The sequence below is a fragment of the Mastigoproctus giganteus genome, chromosome 3 (genome assembly GCF_048544385.1).
Source record: "Mastigoproctus giganteus isolate SK-2022 chromosome 3, ASM4854438v1, whole genome shotgun sequence".
NCBI lineage: Eukaryota > Metazoa > Arthropoda > Arachnida > Uropygi > Thelyphonidae > Mastigoproctus > Mastigoproctus giganteus.
Window position 1 is genome coordinate 234,890,699 of NC_143577.1, and position 19,561 is coordinate 234,910,259.

The 19,561-nt window shown below is 36.6% G+C and overlaps 1 protein-coding gene across 1 annotated transcript in view; it reads left to right on the forward strand.

Annotated features, from left to right (window-relative positions):
- LOC150088894 (citron Rho-interacting kinase-like) overlaps positions 1–19,561 on the forward strand; it is a 178,665-nt gene that overhangs the window by 147,188 nt on the left and 11,916 nt on the right. Inside the window, exons 33-35 of the mRNA XM_090370347.1 lie at positions 3,391–3,499; positions 6,721–6,852; positions 17,721–17,801. Coding sequence (XP_090226473.1) covers positions 3,391–3,499; positions 6,721–6,852; positions 17,721–17,801 — 322 coding nt within the window. The remainder of the gene's footprint in view (positions 1–3,390; positions 3,500–6,720; positions 6,853–17,720; positions 17,802–19,561) is intronic.

The window sequence follows — 19,561 nt, forward strand, 5'->3', positions numbered from 1 at the left end:
AGACTGTGTCAAAATAGAGATAAGTTAATTTGGTAAAGCTATAAAACTAGATTGTTATAACATCAAAAATCAAGGTTTCATCCACGTACCCCATCCCATCAGGAATCATGAGGCTTCAGAGACTGAAAAAACTGAAGGACATAGCATTTCACCACCTTCTAAATCCTGCCAAAGGCATAGATTGGGTTGCTGTTGCATAATTCTGCAACAGTCTCAATTGTGGAGCACCTAACAAGTTAAGAACCGAAAAATCAAAGGAAGAAAGCTTTTAGAGCTAATCATTGAATGTCCAGAGATAGTGTCTCTTGATGGAAAACCTAATCAAAAAGAAATCTCTCTCAAACAAAACTATTATGGAAAAAAAAGTTTAAAAAATAATAAAATGTAAGACAAGACTGTGAAACCTATATATTGCCAACCTAGATAGAATTAGGCACAAAGTCCACTTTTTCTATGTAGGCTGGCTAACATCCAAGTCTTGTAGCCTTCTGATATAAATTATTACAGGCAACTCTCAGTTTCAAATGAGTTCCGTTCCAAGACATTGTTCATTATACGTTTTGTTCTTTTTGTGTATCTTGCATTCCTGAGCTTTTGTGATACATATCATATACATTAGCAGCCATTTTAAAGCATTAAAACCATGTGCTAAACATCGAATGGTCTATACAATACGTTTTATTATAATGTATATACATATATATGTGTTCTACATGGCGTGGCATGTAAACCAACTTTTTTTTTTACTGGCTAGTTAGTTTATTAACCAAGAAGGGTTCAGTATAATTATCATATAATAATTTTCTGATAATTATTGTAATAAATACATTTTTTAAAAGGTTTATTTATTTAAATCTTACATTTTTTGTTCACTATACATTTGGCATTTCGTTTTATAAGGAACTCTATTGGTGACTTTAAGAAATTTGAATGAATTGCAACGTTCACTATAGCAAATGTTCGTAAACTGAGAGTTGCCTATATTATTATTATTTTCTTTGTTCACAGTAATTCTGAGGGTTGCCTCATTCTAATTGAGGTTTCTGTAAAAAAGGAAACTATCACAAGTGGACAAAAGATGATACTTCAGTTGTGTAAGTTGCAGTTTGAGAACCAGGTAAATCTAATAATAGATATAGGTTTATATCTATAAAAGTTCAGATATAGATATCTGGACTTCTATGGCTAAATGAACACATCACATACCACACATTTAAAAATAAAAGGTAGAGGGTTTGAATCTTGTTGATGTGATGAACTTAGAAGCCTTTTTAAGTGGAAGTCAGTTAGCCAATCCCAGAAAAAGGTGTACAGTTTCCCCAACAGGTGTTTTCATTCTGCAAACAATTAGCTGGTTTTATTTTTTCAGGAAATGCAATTTATATTTTCTAGAAACATATAATTAAATTATGCCTTTTAAGCTTCCTGATAACTTATTTCTGTGTGAATTCAATGTTTGCTTAGCCTTCTGCATCTCACAATGTGCATATATCTTGTCATTGGATTGTTCAGATCTTCACAATGCCTACTTGTCCACAGGCAACCCCAAAAAAAGATTGAAACCTGGATCTGGGTGGTGGCATATACTTGAAATAAAAAGCAATGTCCAGGGTTGTTAAAATTAAAGTATCCCTATGTAAAGGGCTCTGGAGCAAGTTCTAAGGCTCGTACTGAAGAGAAATTTGGACAACAGGTACAATAAAGAATGCACTCGCCATATATTGGAAAAAAAAAATTAGTTACAAAATTTGTCACTATATGGCACCGTGCCAATACAAATTACTTGAACAGCACTACAGTTGTTCAATGTGTCCTCCATTTTGGTCAACAACAGTTTCCATTCGAAGAACAGCATTTTCTACAGCAGAACGTAACATGTCAACTGGAATAGCCAGCCGATGACATCTAATGCTGTCCTTCCGATCTGCCAGAGTTTGACATCCTTCCCGATACACTTGGTTCTTCAAAAAACCCCACAACCAAAAGTCGCATGGGGTGAGGTCCGGTGATCAGGGTGGCCAAGATGTCTGGAAACAATGGCTGATGACCCGTTCGTCTGTAAAGTGTTGCCTTAGCAATCTTTGGACACAACGGTGGATGTGGGGTGGCACACCATCTTGTGAATATGGTATCCTGAAAGCACCCATGTTGTTGCAGCTCTGGCATTGCGAAATTTGCCAACATTTCATAATATCGCTGTTCAGTGATGGTGCAGAGTCCAGTCTGTGTTACCTGTTCAAAAAAATATGGCCCAATCATGAATGTGGCCATAAATCCACACCACACTGTTACTTTTGGAGAATGCAATGGGACCTCTTGGATAACTCGAGGGTTTTCTGTTGCCCAAATGCAACAGTTGTACATATTCACTTGTCCGTTTAAGCAGAAGTGGGTGTCATCACTCCAAAGGATGTTTCATGCCAAGTGATATCCACTGTCATTCTCACCAGAAACTGAAGTGCGTATGTGAAACGAATATCTGCATCACCATGCTTTAGCTGCTGTAGCATGTGCATCTTGTAAGAATAGTACTGCAACACCTGATGCATTACTAGCCTTACAGTGGAATACAGTATGTCCACTTCACAAGAAACAGCTGGCACACTTGCGCTACCACATGGAGATTGACTTGATAAATCCACGACAGCCATAGCCACATCTTCAACATGAGAGGAGTCCACTCATTTTTGACCTCTACCTGGTTGAACACCAAGATGTCCTACGCTTCAAATTTTGCAATAATTTTTGCAGACAGCACAAACAGTCATATGTGCCTTATGCACTTCTGATGCTGGAATTCTCTGATAGCCTGCATTGTTGCTGTTCTGATAGTACAGCTTCACTAATAGCGGCCTTTTCCTCCAACATTGTTGGCATTGCTGCTGTAGTGTAGGCAAACATCTACTGTACGATTTTAGTTACATGCCATACAGTGACAAATTTTGTAACTTTTTTTCTTTTTCTTTCCAATAAATGGCTAGCGCATTCTCTGTTGTCCAAATTTCTCTTCAGTACGAGCCTTAGAACTCACTCTAGAGCCCTCTACATAAGGACACTTTAATTTTAAAAACCCTGTACTTCTCCATTGGAACACTGCTTTTTATTTAGAGTAGTGCATTACCAAGGCAACTTGTGGCAAAGTGCATCCACAATAAGAGATTGATGTACTTAGTAGCAAATCCAGTTTGCTCAACATGTACAAATTTTTATAGCTTTCATATCTTGAGGCTTTTGCCCTGAACTTGTGCATAGTACCAGCTAATAAAATTTTTGAATCAAAAACCATTTTAAAATAATGCATTATTTTTTTTTATATATTATTGCTATTATTTATATCTTTTTATATTCAAAATGTTTCATTGATTTTTTTAATATCATATTTCCATATAGGAAATAGAAACTGTAGAGCCATGTGGATGTATGCATTTTACACAGAATACAGTTATCTTTGGGTCGGACAAATTCTATGAGGTTGATTTGAAGAATTATACTATTGAAGGTATTTAAATTTATTTACCAACTAGTATTTTTTTCTCTTTTTATGTATTTTCATTTTTTATTAAGACTAAACATTGTCTTGAATCAGGATATTAAATAAAGTCTAGTCTCGCCAAATGTTCTGATCTGCAAGACTGCATTACAAAGCAGACTTATGAAATACTTAATGAATCTTAATTCTGCCAATAGGTTTATTAATTAGTATTAATAGTAGTGTTCAGTTATTAATTATCTATATATACTGCAATGGTTAAGAAGTGCAGGATATGATACTGCCATTTACTAAAAAATGATTTAATATTGTAAAATGAATAATACAGTGAGCCCTCTGTCCATCATTAATTGTTTCCTTAAAAGTGTAATAAATAAGGAAATAACTTATAGGAGCAATAAACTTGTTTTTCAGATAAATAAACACTACTAAAAACTAGTTTAACAATAACATTATTGATTTAAACATACAGTATTGAAGAATGAATTGCCCTCATTCTACATACCTGTAACTTAAAATTCAGATGTTGAGGGTTGTAGATTCCTGGAGATATCATCCTTGCAAAATGACTATAGCTGATTTTATCCATGCTTTCTTTTCCTCAATTAAGACTTCTTTGTAGCAAGAAAGATTTGTTTCTACCAATCTTGTTACTACAAGGAAGGTCTCTTTGCAATCAAGGTATCATCAATGAATGATCTCTCTCTCTCTCTCTCTCTCTCTCTCTCTCTCTTAGTGTTGAGCTATTCAGAATGTGTTACCAACAGTTCTTCAACATCACAGGACTCTAATTCCAAACTGAACAATCCTTTCTTGCATGTTTTTGAGTATCTTCTCTTGTAATCTAGGGAAATTGGCTATATGTTCAAGCTATAGCTTTCTACATGCATTAATCATACAGTGGGAATTGATGTCATCATAGGAAATTCCAGTTTCGTCAATTACATTCTTGACTTTTAAATGTTTTCAACATTAAAGTAGGCTCAGCTCTTTTCTTCAGTAATGGCTTCTGAGTGAATTTGATCATATGGCAGTATCACTTGAACTAGTGATACTGCCATATGAATCATGGACCAGAATCACATTCTGGTCCATGAGCACTAAGATCTACTGTATGAACTGTATTAGAGGAAATCTATCTCCACAATCCCATCTCTAATTCATCACATCACTATTGTCTAGATGGCCTGAAGCATTGCCAACAATCCACAGTGCCTTCTCTTCCAATCTGAGGTTAATATTTACTCTTTCCTTGTTGAGGTAGATCTTTATTGCAAGGTAAAAATAATGGCAGTCCCACTCTTGGAACAAAGCCCTAATAACCCAAACTTATTTCTTTCAAAGCTCTTGATTCCTAGTAAACAAGCATCAGTTTGAACTTCAAATCCCAAGAGACTCTGCCTTCGAGAAGTTGTTTGATTGATGACTTAGGGTCTATAAACTCTTCTCTTCCCTTCATTCATTTGCGATGAAAGTGCTATTTGGCAACTTCCAGAACTGCCTTGTTTCATCAATATTGAAAGACTTAGGACTATCTGAGCACATTTTGTGCACATTTATTGTCACAACTCTGAACCAATTAGATATCAGCATTTGCTGACTCGTAACCAAACGAATTAATGTTATTGGACCAAGAAGGAGGGGGGGAGAACTTGTCTGCATAACTGTAATCTGTTCTTATCAGCACCTGAAACAGGTACTGATACAGCTGCTCTTTAACCACTCTACTTTCTCCCAATAATTTGTATTTATGTTTCAAAGTTTTTGTGTCCAATTTCAATGTCAGAATTTCACATTCATTTTGCTACTTTTTTACCTCAATGCCTTATACAGGGTATTCCGTCAATAAGATTCCTCCTACTACATAACCCACATGTTTTTGTAGTCTCTCTTCTCTCTCTCTCCCCCCCCCCATTGGTCACTTTGCTATTCTAACCAGGTGAGTCTTCTTGGACCTTTCAAGAAGCTTAATGTTTTTCTCTTTAGAAATGGCTTCCTGACCTGAACACAATAGTCCAAATGCAGTCTGATCATTCCTTAACTTAAATTTATTGAGCTGACTGTTACTTCAGAAAAATTCAACCAGTTGAATTTTCACTTAGTTGACTATCAGAAGAGTATTTTCAAAAATACTTGATTAAGCAGAATAGCTAAGCGTATTTTCAAAAATACTCTTAGCCATTCTGCTTAATCAAAATGAAATTAGTGTTAACTCCCTTAGCTTTCCAATTAGATATCCAAATGAATAACAACTCCATTTTCACCAAAAAAATTCTATCAGGCATGGCTAATTTTGCAACATCTTTATGTTTCTGTTTATCTGCTATAATTGTTCTTTGGCAGCTTCGAAATGAACAAAAATTTTTAATTTCATTTCCAAAGTGATGACTGACTGCTCTTGACTTTTTGGCTTACTCATTGGATTTTGCAGGCAAAGATGTCACAGTTGTTCCAAAAATAAAAAAAATATACACAAAATCAGTAGACAGCTAATTTGAGAATCTCTCACCAGGATGTTCCTGATAGATTAATGCCGTTAAACAATTGGAAGTTACATACATGAGACAGATGACAGATGAAGAGAGCCAATGGCAGATAAAGAGAATAATGATCTCGAATAGATCAAGGTGGATTGGGAAGTTGATGGATATTGAGAGCTTACCATATTGAAACTAAGTAAAAAGGCCTATGCACTCTGGATTCATTTCTATATTCACTATTTTGCAGCACAGAGCAGAGCAGAACAGAAAGTAAAATAAAATAATGGGTTGTAGTTAAAGTTGTATTTAATGCTAAATACATACAATAAACAGTAAAACAGAATGTGTAAATACATACAGTAACTGGTAACACAATAAGCTTTCGAGCTTTATGAATCTGTTTTACTGTTTATTGTATGTATTTAGCATTAAACCAACTTTAACTACAACCCGTCATTTTATTTTACTTTCCATTCCGTTCTGTGTTGCAAAATAGTAAATGAAACTATAAAACTGAAATGTCCATTATAGATAATCTTTGAAATTGTATTTAATACTAGTAATATGAGTAGTTAATATTGTTACTACTTGTTAATACTGCTGTTAATATTAATATTTTTAATACTTGTAGTTAATATTATTATATTCATTTTGCCCCAATTCATGAATTTATTTACTTTATTTTTATATTGAAATTTGATTCTTTCAAAAAAAAAAAAAAGAGCACAATCTTTATAATTTGTTTTCCAGATTTTCTAAGCCCAACTGATACCAGTCTTGCATTCATTATCTATGGTGCATCTCAACTACGTAGCTTTCCTGTTGCAATATTTCAAGTCTCTACTTCAGATGAACCAGAAGAGTATTTCCTTTGTTTCCATGGTAATATAACTGTTTATCGCATAAGTATCTACATAGGCCAAAACATTAGAAAACTCTCAGTTTTCATTATATCACCTTTCACAAAACAAGAGTGGATGGACTGCAGGTGTTTACAATCCATAAATGGGAGATGGAAAGATCTAATTGTTAATTACATGCTATTCAATGTACCAGTTTCTACCCATAGATAAGAAGCAGGAGCCTCTTGCAGACACTGATTGTCATCAGTGGCCAGCATGGCCTGACATCTAAATTCATGCCTCTATAGATGATACATCTGGCATCAGGTACACCTGCCCACACCCACAAACAGATCTGATATGTGCCCTGACTTTAACAATGAAACTTGAGGGAGTAGAATTATGATATGGAAGATACTTTTGTTGTGTAGATGCAAATTACCCTATATAAAATGTGTACTCTACTATACATTCCACTCTTTGCAGACAGGAGGATACACTTCTGTAGTGCACTGCCACTAATTTATAGTAGTGGATAAGTTTCCTGATTCAAGAAACATAATAGCAAGATATGACATCCTCCACATACACTAGATCTTAACCTCAAAAGGAATTTATAGGATTTTCTTGAACACAATTATCCACTTCTAGAATTTGTGACCTTTTAACCTCTTCATGAGCAAGTTTTTTGGGTTTTTTTTTTTTTTTTTTTTTTTAATTATTTGGAAGTTTGTAAATTAAATTATGTACACAAATGCTTTTAAATGTTAATTTTTTTCATATTTATACTTTAAAACTGAACTTAAAGTAGGATTATTGTCAAAAATAAAATGAAAATCTAAATTTCATAAAAAAACAAAAATATAAACTTCTTCATTACTTATTTTTTGTTTGCTGTAATATCCTCTATATTTATATATGAAGTATGGCAATAAAGTTCCTGGACTGGTGCTGTTGTGCCCATGTTTGATGAGTTTGAAAATAAATGGAAGTGGTACAGTGTAGTTTAAACTTCCTCCAACAGATGGTGGTACAGAGATTGTCCAGTAGGCTGACAGGTTGCAAATACAACCAGTTTCATTAGTAGTGTTACAAAGTTTCGTGTCCCTATTTTTCAATGGAGCAACGAACAAATAACAAACTTTACTTTAAATTGAGAAAATCTGCAACAGAAATGTAGGAAATGTTAAAACTTTATGGTGGTGAAATATTAAGTGAGACCAGCATGTTCAAATGGTATAAGTGGTTCAAAAATGGACATGAGAATATTCGCTATGATCTAAGGAATGGATGTCTGTCAACCTCCCAAAGTGAGGACAGAGTTGTAAAAGTTCAGAATATTGTGACAAGAGATGGTCATTTTACCCTCAGAATGATGGCTGATGAGTTGGATATGAATAGAGACAATTTGTCAAATTCTACATGAAGATTTAGGGAAAAGGGAGGTCTGAGCAAAATTTGTGCTGCACAACTTCATGGATAAATAGAAGCAATGAAGTGTGTCATTGTGCAAAGACAAAGGGATAAGGAGGTGATTATTCCATTGTATAAGGCGATGGTCAGGCCACACCTAGAGTACTGTATACAGGTCTGGAGGCCTCATTTCAAGAAGGATGTAGAGCTGCTGGAACGAGTACAGAGAAGGGCAACAAGATTAGTGAATGGAACAAAGGGGTGCTCTTACGAAGAAAGGCTTAAGTTTTGCAAATTACAGTGTCTGGAGACTAGGCACCAGCGAGGTGATCTGATAGAGGTGTATAAAGCCTTGAATGGTTTAAGCATGCTCAATGCTGATGGGATTCTTCCTCTAGCTCAGAAAAATCACCTGAGAGGGCATAAATTCAAATTGAGGAAAGACAGATGTAGGATAGACGTGCGGAAATTTGCCTTTAGCCAGCGGGTGGTTGGTTGGTGGAACAGACTTCCATCCCTTGTGGTGGAGGTTGATAGCCTAAATAAGTTTAAGGCTCAGCTGGACAGGTATTTTGAACGAACAGAGGGGTGAAGTGGAAGGGGTTTTTTTTTTTTTTTTTTTTTTGGCTGATGCTGCATAAGCTTGCTTTCTTGCATCAAATGCCTCTACTAATGCTAATGACTTAATCTAGATTTGTCAAGACAGTCCTAATTTCCTCAGCTGGAGATGAATGTTGGGTATTTCAGTACAACCCAAAGACAAAGGTCTGCCAGGGGCAAAGGTTGATGACGTTGTAGAGCGGATATCATCTTTTAAGGGCACAAAAGGTGATATAGTTGTACACGTTGGCACTAATGATATTAAGAGTAGGAGACCGGCGGAATTACTTAACAAGTACAGGTCACTGATGAAAAAAAGCCGTGAATTAGGGTTGAATTTGAAAGTGTCTGCAATTCTGCCCAGACACGATAGGAGGGAGTATATGATGAGAGCCCTATCGTTCAATTCGGCCCTGGAAAGATTGTGCAGGGCTCAAGGGGTAGAATTTTTTCAGCCTGGTCTGTACTTGTTAACAGGAGAGACTGCTTCTACAGGGATGGGATACACTTAAATAGAAAGGGTGCAAGAATGTTTGCTAATGCTATCGAGGCAGTGTTAGGTGGGTCAGAAAACTGCTAGATTGGGGGGATACAAGGACTAATAGATTAACAGTAGCCACTGGCAGAGGAGAAAGTGATTCTTGCACTGCTTCTATTGGAATGAGCAGCAGCCTGGGAAATAAGATGCAGGATATTACAGGGACTGCTGGGAATCATTGGGGTACAAGTAAACACATGGATTGTGTTAGGGTGGCTAAGAGGAAGAGAAGGTGCATGTATACTTGCGTGTACACCAATGCTAGGTGTTTAGTAAATAAATTTGATGAATTTGAGTTATTGCTCAAAACATCAAAGGCAGATATTGTTGGGATTTCAGAGACATGGTGTCACACAGATATAAGGAACGCAGAACTGGAATTTGGGGAGTACAATGTCTACAGAAAGGATAGACAGGATAGGAAGGGAGGAGGGGTTATGCTATTAGTTAAGAAACACATAAAATCCAAGGAAGTGAAGCCAGTCGACATCACTGGACAGTGCAGTGTCGAGTCAGTTTGGTGTGACATAAGCATTGAGAGATCAAAATTGAGAGTAGGAGTGTGCTATAGGCCTAATGACTCTGATGAGTATAATAAGAAACTGTACAGAGAAATAGAGTGGGCCAGTAAATCAGAGAGTCTTATAATGGGGGATTTTAATTTCCCAGATATTGACTGGAATTTGGGGGCTGGTCACTCACACACTAGCAAGGCTTTTGTGGATTTATTGGATGATTGTTTTCTACATCAGCATATTTGGGAGGCAACTAGAGGGAGTAATACTCCTGATTTGATTATCAGTAGTGATTCTTCATGCATTAAGAATCTGCAGATAAATGAACCACTAGGTGGCAGTGATCACAGTGTTCTGAAGTGGGAGTTACTCAAAGAGGTAACTACCATTAGGGGTAAAGGGAAGGGGTATTGCTTTCGTAAAGGCGACTACGATGGACCGAGACAGTATTTAAATTCTATACAGTGGGATCAACTGATGATGTTACCAACAGCAAATTCAAAATGGGAAGCATTCAAAGAACTTATCTTGCAAGCTACTAGGCTTTACATACCAACTAAGAAATATTGTTCAAGGTTTAGGCCTAAATGGTTGTCAGATGAACTAATGAGGCATATGACAGAGAAGAAAAATGCATGGGATACATACAAATTAACACGTGACACAGAAGCCTATGATAGATACAAGTTGATCTGTAACCAAGTTACAAAGGAGGTTAGGCAGGCGAAGGCAGGTTATGAGAGATCCTTGGCAAGGGATGTGAAGAAAAACAGCAAAGAGTTCTTTACTTATGTAAACTCTAGAAGGAAGGGGATGAATCAGATTGGTCCACTTGATATCGATGGGTCAACTGTTGATGACCCTGCTCAGGTAGCTAACGAACTAAATTAATATTTTGCATCCACATTCACACATGAGGAGTTATTCAGCGAGGGGAATGCCAGAGGTGTATTCAACTCTAGCAGTAAGCTAGAGAATCTTGTAATAACTGAGAGTAAAGTGGAGGAGAAATTGTTGAAGATAAACACAAGAAAGGCACCTGGGGTGGATGGGATCTATCCAGTTATATTGAAGGAGGCAGCAAAGGAAGTAAGCAAACCCTTAGCCATAATTATGAGAGCTTCCTTGGACTCAGGGGAGGTACCCATGGACTGGCGATGTGCAAATGTGACCCCAATTCACAAGGGAGGATCAAAGGCTGACACAAGTAATTATAGACCTGTGAGTTGAACTTCTCTTCCCGGAAAATTAATGGAGGCACTGGTTAAAGAAGCACTGCAGGATCATCTAGACAAGACTTCAGTTATAGCTCAGACGCAGCATGGTTTTGTTAAGGGCAGGTCTTGCCTGACCAATTTCATTGGATACTATGATGCAGTCACAAAAGAACTGGATGCAGGGAATAACTTTGATATTATATACTTGGATCTTAGAAAGGCTTTTGATACTGTTGCACATGGAAGACTGCTGCACAAATTGGAGCAGTGTGGCATTGGAGGCAAATTGCTGCTATGGATAAAGGGGTGGTTGAGGGGGAGAAGACAGAGTGGCAATCAACGGCCACTGCTCATCGTGGACTAATGTTATTAGTGGAGTCCCTCAGGGTTCAGTATTGGGTCCTTTATTGTTCTCTGTATTTATAAATGATATTGATGATGGTATATCAAGCTTAATGTCCAAGTTTGCAGACGATATGAATGTTGGCAGGGTTGTCAAGGACACTACTGACACTATGCTACTGCAACAGGATCTGGAAAGGTTGAGCAGATGGGCTGAGAGGTGGTTAATGAAGTTTAACATTGACAAATGTAAAGTACTACATATGGGAAACAGCAACCCCAGAGCAACGTATCAACTCTGTGGTACTACACTGACAGTGGTAGAGAATGAAAGGGACCTGGGGGTGGTTGTGCAGGCAGATATGAAGTTCTCTGAGCAGTGCAGACGGGCTGCAAGAGTAGGTCATTGTGTATTGTCAATGATATATAGGAATTTTTCTAGCAGGGATAAGGTGATTATTCCCTTCTATAAGGCAATGGTCAGGCCACACCTAGAGTACTGTATACAGGCCTGGAGGCCTCATTTCAAGAAGGATGTAGAGCTGCTGGAACGAGTGCAGAGAAGAGCAACAAGATTAGTGAATTGAACAAAGGGGTGCTCTTACGAAGAAAGGCTTAAGTTTTGCAAATTACAGTGTCTGGAGACTAGGCACCAGCGAGGTGATCTGATAGAGGTGTACAAAGCCTTGAATGGTTTGAGCATGCTCATTGCTGATGGGATTCTTCCTCTTCCTCAGAATAATCACCTGAGAGGGCATAAGTTCAAATTGAGGAAAGACAGATGTAGGATAGATGTGCGGAAATTTGCCTTTAGCCAGCGGGTGGTTGGTAGGTGGAACAGACTTCCATCCCTTGTCGTGGAAGTTGATAGCCTAAATAAGTTTAAGGCTCAGCTGGACAGCTATTTGGAACGAACAGAGGGGTGAAGTGGAAGTGGTTATTTTTTATTTATTTATTTTACTTTATTTTTTTTTTTTTTTTTTTTTTTGCTGATGCTGCATAAGCTTGCTTTCTTGCATCAAATGCCTCTACTAATGCTAATGCATCAGAGCATGCAGTGGACTGCAAATTGGAGTAGAAAGTCCACTGCAAATTGGAGCAGAATGATATTAAGGGTAAGTTGCTACAATGGATAAAAGGATGATTAAGTGGGAGAAGACAGAGGGTGGTAATCAATGGGTGCTGCTCTTCGTGGGCTAATGTTATTAGTGGAGTCCCACAGGGTTTGGTGTTGGGTCCACTGTTGTTTTTTTGAATATTTATCAATGATATTGATGAAGATATATGAGGCTTAATGTCGAAGTTTGCAGATGATACAAAGGTTCGCAGGGTTGTTAATGACAGCAATGGCAGTGTGCTACTGCAACAGGATCTAGATAATTTGGGCAGATGGGCTAAGAAGTGGCAACTGAAGTTTAACCTTGAGAAATGCAATGTACTGCATATAGGTAGAAGTAACCCCAGAGAAATGTACCAACTGTGTGGTGCTACACTTAAGGTGGTAGAAAATGAAAAAGACCTGGGAGTAATTGTGCAGTCAGATATGAAGTTTTCTGAGCAATGCAGACAGGCTGCCAGGGCAGGTCATGGGGTTTTGTCAATGATATATAGGAATTTTGCTAGCAAGGAAAAGGAGGTGATTGTCCCTCTGTATAAGGCAATGGTCAGGCCACGCCTTGAGTACTGCATACAGGTCTGGAGGCCTCATTTTAGGAAGGATGTAGATTTGCTTGAGCGTGTACAGAGAAGGGCAAAAAGATTGGTAAGGGGAATGAAGGGATCCTCTTACAAAGAGAGGCTTAAGTTCTGCAAATTGCAGTGGCTGGAGACTAGGCACCTGCACGGTGATCTGATTGAGGTGTATAAGGCCTTGAATGGGTTGAGCACGCTGAATTCTGATGGGATCCTTCCACTTGTTCATATTACGAACCTAAGAGGGCATAAATTCAAATTAAGAAAGGACAGATGTAGAATAGATGTGCGGAAATTTGCCTTTAGCCAGCGGGTGGTTAATTGCTGTAACAAACTTCCATCTGTCGTTGTGGAAGTTGATAGGTTGAATAAATTTAAGGAGGAACTGGACAGGCATTTGGAGGGAATGGTTTTTTTTTTTTTTTTGGCTGATGCTGCATAAGCTCATACATTTGCTTTCTTCCATCATATGCCACTACTACTACTATCACCAAGGCCCAAAATGTTTTGTTTTACAGAAGGCCAGGATCAAAATAAATAAATCTTTATTTGTCCTATCAAGATAAGTATTACATTGGTGAGTGATGAATTCCCTTCACAGCAGTATACGCCAGGGGATTTACATATAATGCATGATAATGGAATAAAAACAAGGCTATGCTGATTACATTTTTTGACAAACAGGGTGTGATTCACGAGGAATTTATATCTCTGGGGGGGGAGAGTTAGTTAGTTAGTTAGTTCTACGTACAGGTGCTTAAAAAACTATTTGAAGCACATTTCCTGGATGAGAGCACAAATTCAAGGCAAAGGCAGCTTATTCTTGTTGCACAACAATGCCCATCCATTCTACACTTGTGAAGACGTTTCCAATGAAACAATTACCACACATCTTACTCTTCTGATCTAGCACCAGTGGCCTTCTTCCTCTTTCCCAAGGTGAAAATTTTACTTTGAATAAAAATAAAACCATTTTTGAACTCCTTCACTTTGTGTTATTTTTATCAAACCAGTCCAGGAACTTTATTGCCACACTTCATATATTATTTAATGTAATTTCATCAACACTTCTAGAACCAATTTCCATAGAATTTCTTTCATTTTCAGCTTGTGTTAGTCCACAATGTATTGAAGCATGTTAAATGAACCACACCCTGCAGCCCATTTAACAAGCTTTGGTACTTTGTGGTAAATTAATTTTTGATAACTGCAAGTAAATATAAAATTAAAATGGCTATGGATGTAATGAATAGTTATAAACAGGAGTTGGTAGATTACAGCATATCTCTGTAGTTTCAAGAGAATCTGTGCATATACAGACATAATAATGCATACTGCATTAACAGAACCTTAAACATGAATACTTGCAAAAAAAGTTAACTACATCATAACTAGTATATGCACTGCAAAAAGAAGGCACAGCATCCATCAAACACTTTCCAGATATTAGAATCAATGTTGTAACACGCACAGGCTTTTATTATTGCATGGGGCTGTCTGGTGGAAAATTGAAATCTGATCATCATACAAAAGCAAGGCTTCTAATATTTTGGCCCATTATATGTATGTTTTTTAGAATAGATTTCTCATGAGAAGACATGTACAAGTGTAATTTAAAATTATATCGAATTACATAAATTATGTTATGTGCAGTGTTTTTCACTTCCACATCTCAGTGTCAATTGCACTTCTTTCTGTATGGCACTTTAAGTAGATCTTCCTTGTTAAAGTGCCCAGCAAAAAAACTTGTTTTAAGTACTATTATATTGTATTTTGAAATACTTTGTTAACTTAAAATTGGTAAATAAATGGATATTCATTCCTTTGATTATATAAAGCAAAGATTCTTAACCTTTTTTTATTATTGCATGGGGCTTTTTTTGTATGGTAACCTCCCTTCTAATTTTTTTCCCTCATATCTCCCTTGTTCTAAATTGTAAATGAAATAGAAATGGACATTAAAAAAATTAAATTTGGGGGCGGACTTGTTATTTAAAGCTGCATTCTGCACATTATAACATGAAAATGAATGAGTAAAGCAAAAAACTTTGTTGTATTTTGAGTGTCCTTCTCATCTTCTTTGGACCCTGGTGAGCACTTTTAACTAAGAGAGTTTTAACAAAGTTCCTTTAAGAAGAGAGAAGTTAAAGCATCTACAATGGTGGACAAAAAAACTGCATCACTTGTGAATTTTGCAAATGTGTTTTGCGCTGCATTGTGGGTTGCAGACATGTTCGAAATGCATTTGTTAGATGGGATATATCTCTGTGAATGAAATCCAATAAAAATACTCCACCTGATATACCTAATTGTCATAAATATCTTCCCAAAGGGTAAAATGTGTAATTAATGGAAATATGAGAAATCATGCAAATGGCAATCATGACAATCAAACATACATTTTATTGCATTTATGTGTACAAACTGAAATGGCAAGTTAACGTAATAGTATTATGTATTGTAAATCAGCAAAATAAGTCCTCAGTATTTTGTTGCTCCTCTTTGAGCTGCAATTACAGCCTTGCAACGATCTGGCATAGAGTTAATCAACTTTTGGATATACAGTTGCCCAATTTCATGGTACCACACCCTTATAATGCTCTCCTGCAGCTGAATCTTACTCGTTGGCTTCTTCTGAGCAATTTTAGACAACATTATGTACCAGCAATTTTTAATAGGGTTTAAATCTGGGCCAGTCCAACACTGCAATGCCAGAATTTCTGAGGTATAACTGTACCTTAAGGGAGAAACACGAGGGAAAACATTGGTGTAATTATTTTTTAAGCCTTGTGAGACAAGCAGACAAACTCATCATTAAATCTAAATAGCATAAACTTACCAATTTTGCTGTGTGGCAAGGTGCTGAGTCCTGTTGAAAAATGCAGTTTTGGACGTCTGTGTGGCTATCCCTAATAAAGAGTTTCAGGCACTCCTCCAAGATAGCAGTGTAGGTTTCTGCATTCACCGTTCCGTTAATAAACTTAATTCGCCCCACCCCTTTGCTTGTTATGCATTCCCAGACCATATGACCGGCAGAGAACTTTACAGTCGGTGTTATGCAATCAGGATGGTATGCCTCCGATTTTCATCTTCTGACATATCGCTTCCCATCCGAGCCATGCAGGTTGAATTTCAATTCGTCAGAAAAGATGACGGTGTCCCATTGCTCTTTTATCCATGAAATATGCATTGTAGCCCAAGCAAGTCGCTTCTTACTCATTTGTTGGGTCAACAAAGGCTTCTTGGGCCGATAGGCATGCAGAATACATTCCGAAAGCTATCTTTGATAGTTGGTGCACTTGTTTCAACAGCAGAGGCCATCTCAAAGTCCAGTTTTAGATCAGGTGCACTAGCATGGCGATTACGAAGGCATAGCCACTTCAAATATCGATCTTGGGAAGGCATAGTCACTCTCTTATGGCCTGATCCAGGTCTTCTCTTCACATCACCGGTTCGACACTTTAATTTCAGCATCCAGGATACTGGTGACAGCCTATTTTATTAGTGATAGCACATGTAGAAAGTCCTTCCTAGGTGCCTCCGTAGCCAGGTGGGAAGGAGCAGCAGTGCATAGCACATGCTTCTTGATTAGACCAGGGTTCGAGCCCATTACCACTAAATACGGAGGATGCGGAAAGGTCAGGGAATGACCAACGCATATCCCGGAGCAATATGTCCTTAGTTGCTAATGCTCCTAGAAACCAAATAACAAACAAACACAAGCCCTTCCCGGGACAGAGCAACAGCTACACTTTTTTTTTTCCCTTGGTGTCAACTGAACATATGGAGCCATGTTTACACCTCTACAAAACAGGATACTAATGAGTGTGTATACCCTTCCAATGCCATATTTATAACAGAAATGGCTGATGCAATACCTTGAAATTACTGTTTGATACTATAAAAGTGTTATCTGACACAATACCTTTGCTTTGCAACAAACAAAATGACTGTAATCAAATAATATCTTATATGTTTCACTACAAATGTTATTTTTTTAAGGTGATGCAGTTTTTTTGTCTGCCACTGTAATATGAAAGGTACCGTATTTACTGTCTCTGTTGTTAATGATTATAAATTAATCTATTTTAGAAAAGTTTTTTTTTTCTGCAGTCCTAGACTAGGATTCCCCCACATTTGTAATAATGGCCTTAAAATTACTTAATAAACTTGAAAGACAAACTATAGACTTAGATTTTTGTCTTTAGTTTCTTCAGGCCAATACTTCTGCATTAAAAAAAGCTTTGGTTATAAGCCTAATAAATACACTAAGTAGAATGAGACAACCAGGTTTTTAGTCCTATGTCTTTAGTTGCATGATTTAGTTGAGTGTTCTTGAAAGTTATCTTCTATTATGTTTATCATCTGAAAGCCATATGCTTATAAATTTGATTTCCCCTTCCCCCCATTTTGGGTTTAACTCATTTTAAAACAGTTTCATTCATTAACTTTTTTTTTTTAAGAAAATAGATATTGTGCAATACCTTAGGAATAGGTACTTAAAAAATTATCATTACCTTTTGCATACACATGTACTTATGGTCATAAAAAAAAAAAGTTATTTAACAATTTTCTTGTTCTTTTCTCTTAGAGTTTGGTGTATTTGTTGATAATTTTGGTGAAAGGACAAGGAAAGATGATGTTAAATGGACAAGACTTCCTCTATCATTTGGTAAGTTATTAATGAGAAAGAGAGAGGAAAAATTAAGTTCTCCAGATTTTATTTACCATGAAATCTGTTCTGTTACTTCATTACTGGCTTATTAAATATTTATTTTAATGAACTTCTGTTATACCCAAATTTACTGTACACTTTACTACAAACTTCATTTTACTTTTACTGATGACCTTCATGAATGATATGACATCTAATTCTGAGAAAATTTCTGACAAGTATAGGGTAATGTTTGTTTTATTTTAAGTTTACTGTTTAGGCAGTATCATTCCATTTAGAATTTATGTTCTTTTCTTATATATAATATAATACAATTATAGCATACCATTTGAAGTCCCCAAAAAGATTGTGGTCAATAACACAATTAGCACTCTATATAAATAAAAATTTTGTAAGTTATTATGCTGGAGATTTTCATACCTCTACCTTTAGAAACTTGTAATACAGTTGTCAATTACCAACATTTCTCCCCCCCCCTTATGACCAGCAGTACTGTCCTAGGTATAAAAATACAGTTAGAGAAAGCTAAGAAAGTGGATTGTTGTTATGGCCAAATTAGGACTTAAAGTACAGGCTGGCCTAGATTAACGCGATTAATTTGTCCTGTGAGTGCATCGTGCAAAACGGAAACATGTTAATTGAATATCTAACCAATAATCAATAGGAAAATTATAATTGGCCCTTGACCTTCAGGAATGTCCATAAACAATTTTAAAATTACCTTTTTAAATAACTTTTTAACTGTATACCATGTAAAAGATAATGAAAATAATTATAGAATTAAATGTTTATTGCATAAAACAGCAGTTCCCAAACTGTGCGCCGTGGAATATTTTAAATTTGCGAGAGAAACACGGTGATACTCGACATCTGTTGCACACCACGTGAATTACTAGCTTGAGGTAGTTCACAGTTTGAGCATTACTTATTAAGTTGTTTGGACCTAACTACATAATAAATGGAACTGTTAGGTATTTCTTTTGGCCAAGGGGCACTGTGAAAAAATGACTGAGACACTAAGGGTGCCATGAACCGAGAAAGTTTGGGAACCTGTGGCATAAAATACACAATGAAGAAACTATTTGTTACAGAAATATTTGAACAGAGTCGTTTGAACAGTGTTAGCTTTCTTTTTTTTTAATCAATCAACCTCTTCTTCCAATGGTTAATGGAACACACTGAGGCGGGCATTGGGCAAACGCTTGTTTATTGCCTGTCCAATGCATGATAAGCTTAGTGTATGATTCAAATATTTTTCAACTGTCACATAAAAAAAGATCGCAATGACTGGAAACTTGCATTGTGTAAAGTGAAAAGCGGTATAATTTTTTCAAATAGGTAATCAAAAACATGTTAATCAAACTCGCATTATGGAGAAGCAGTTGTATATTATCTTCTTACCTCTGTCCATCATAGAACTCTTTCATTACAAATTAATAACTTCCATTGTGGTAGCTTCCATATGAATGTTTAAAAAAAAAAAAAAAACTGTTCTGCCGACCTTGATTGTTGTTAAAATTCAGGGAAGTGGTTGTTATTAATCTGTATATTTAGTGGTTGTATAATCCATACAACAGATTAATAAAACCACTTATAATAAAGATTAATAATACAGTCAGTCCTTGTATGACACGATAGTTGTGTTCCTAGAAACCCTCGTGCAATATAAATAGGCCGTATGGGAAAAATAGGTTTAGGTGCCAACTACCCAAGATTGGACACACATTTGTAACCAAAACATTACCAAACACAATAAA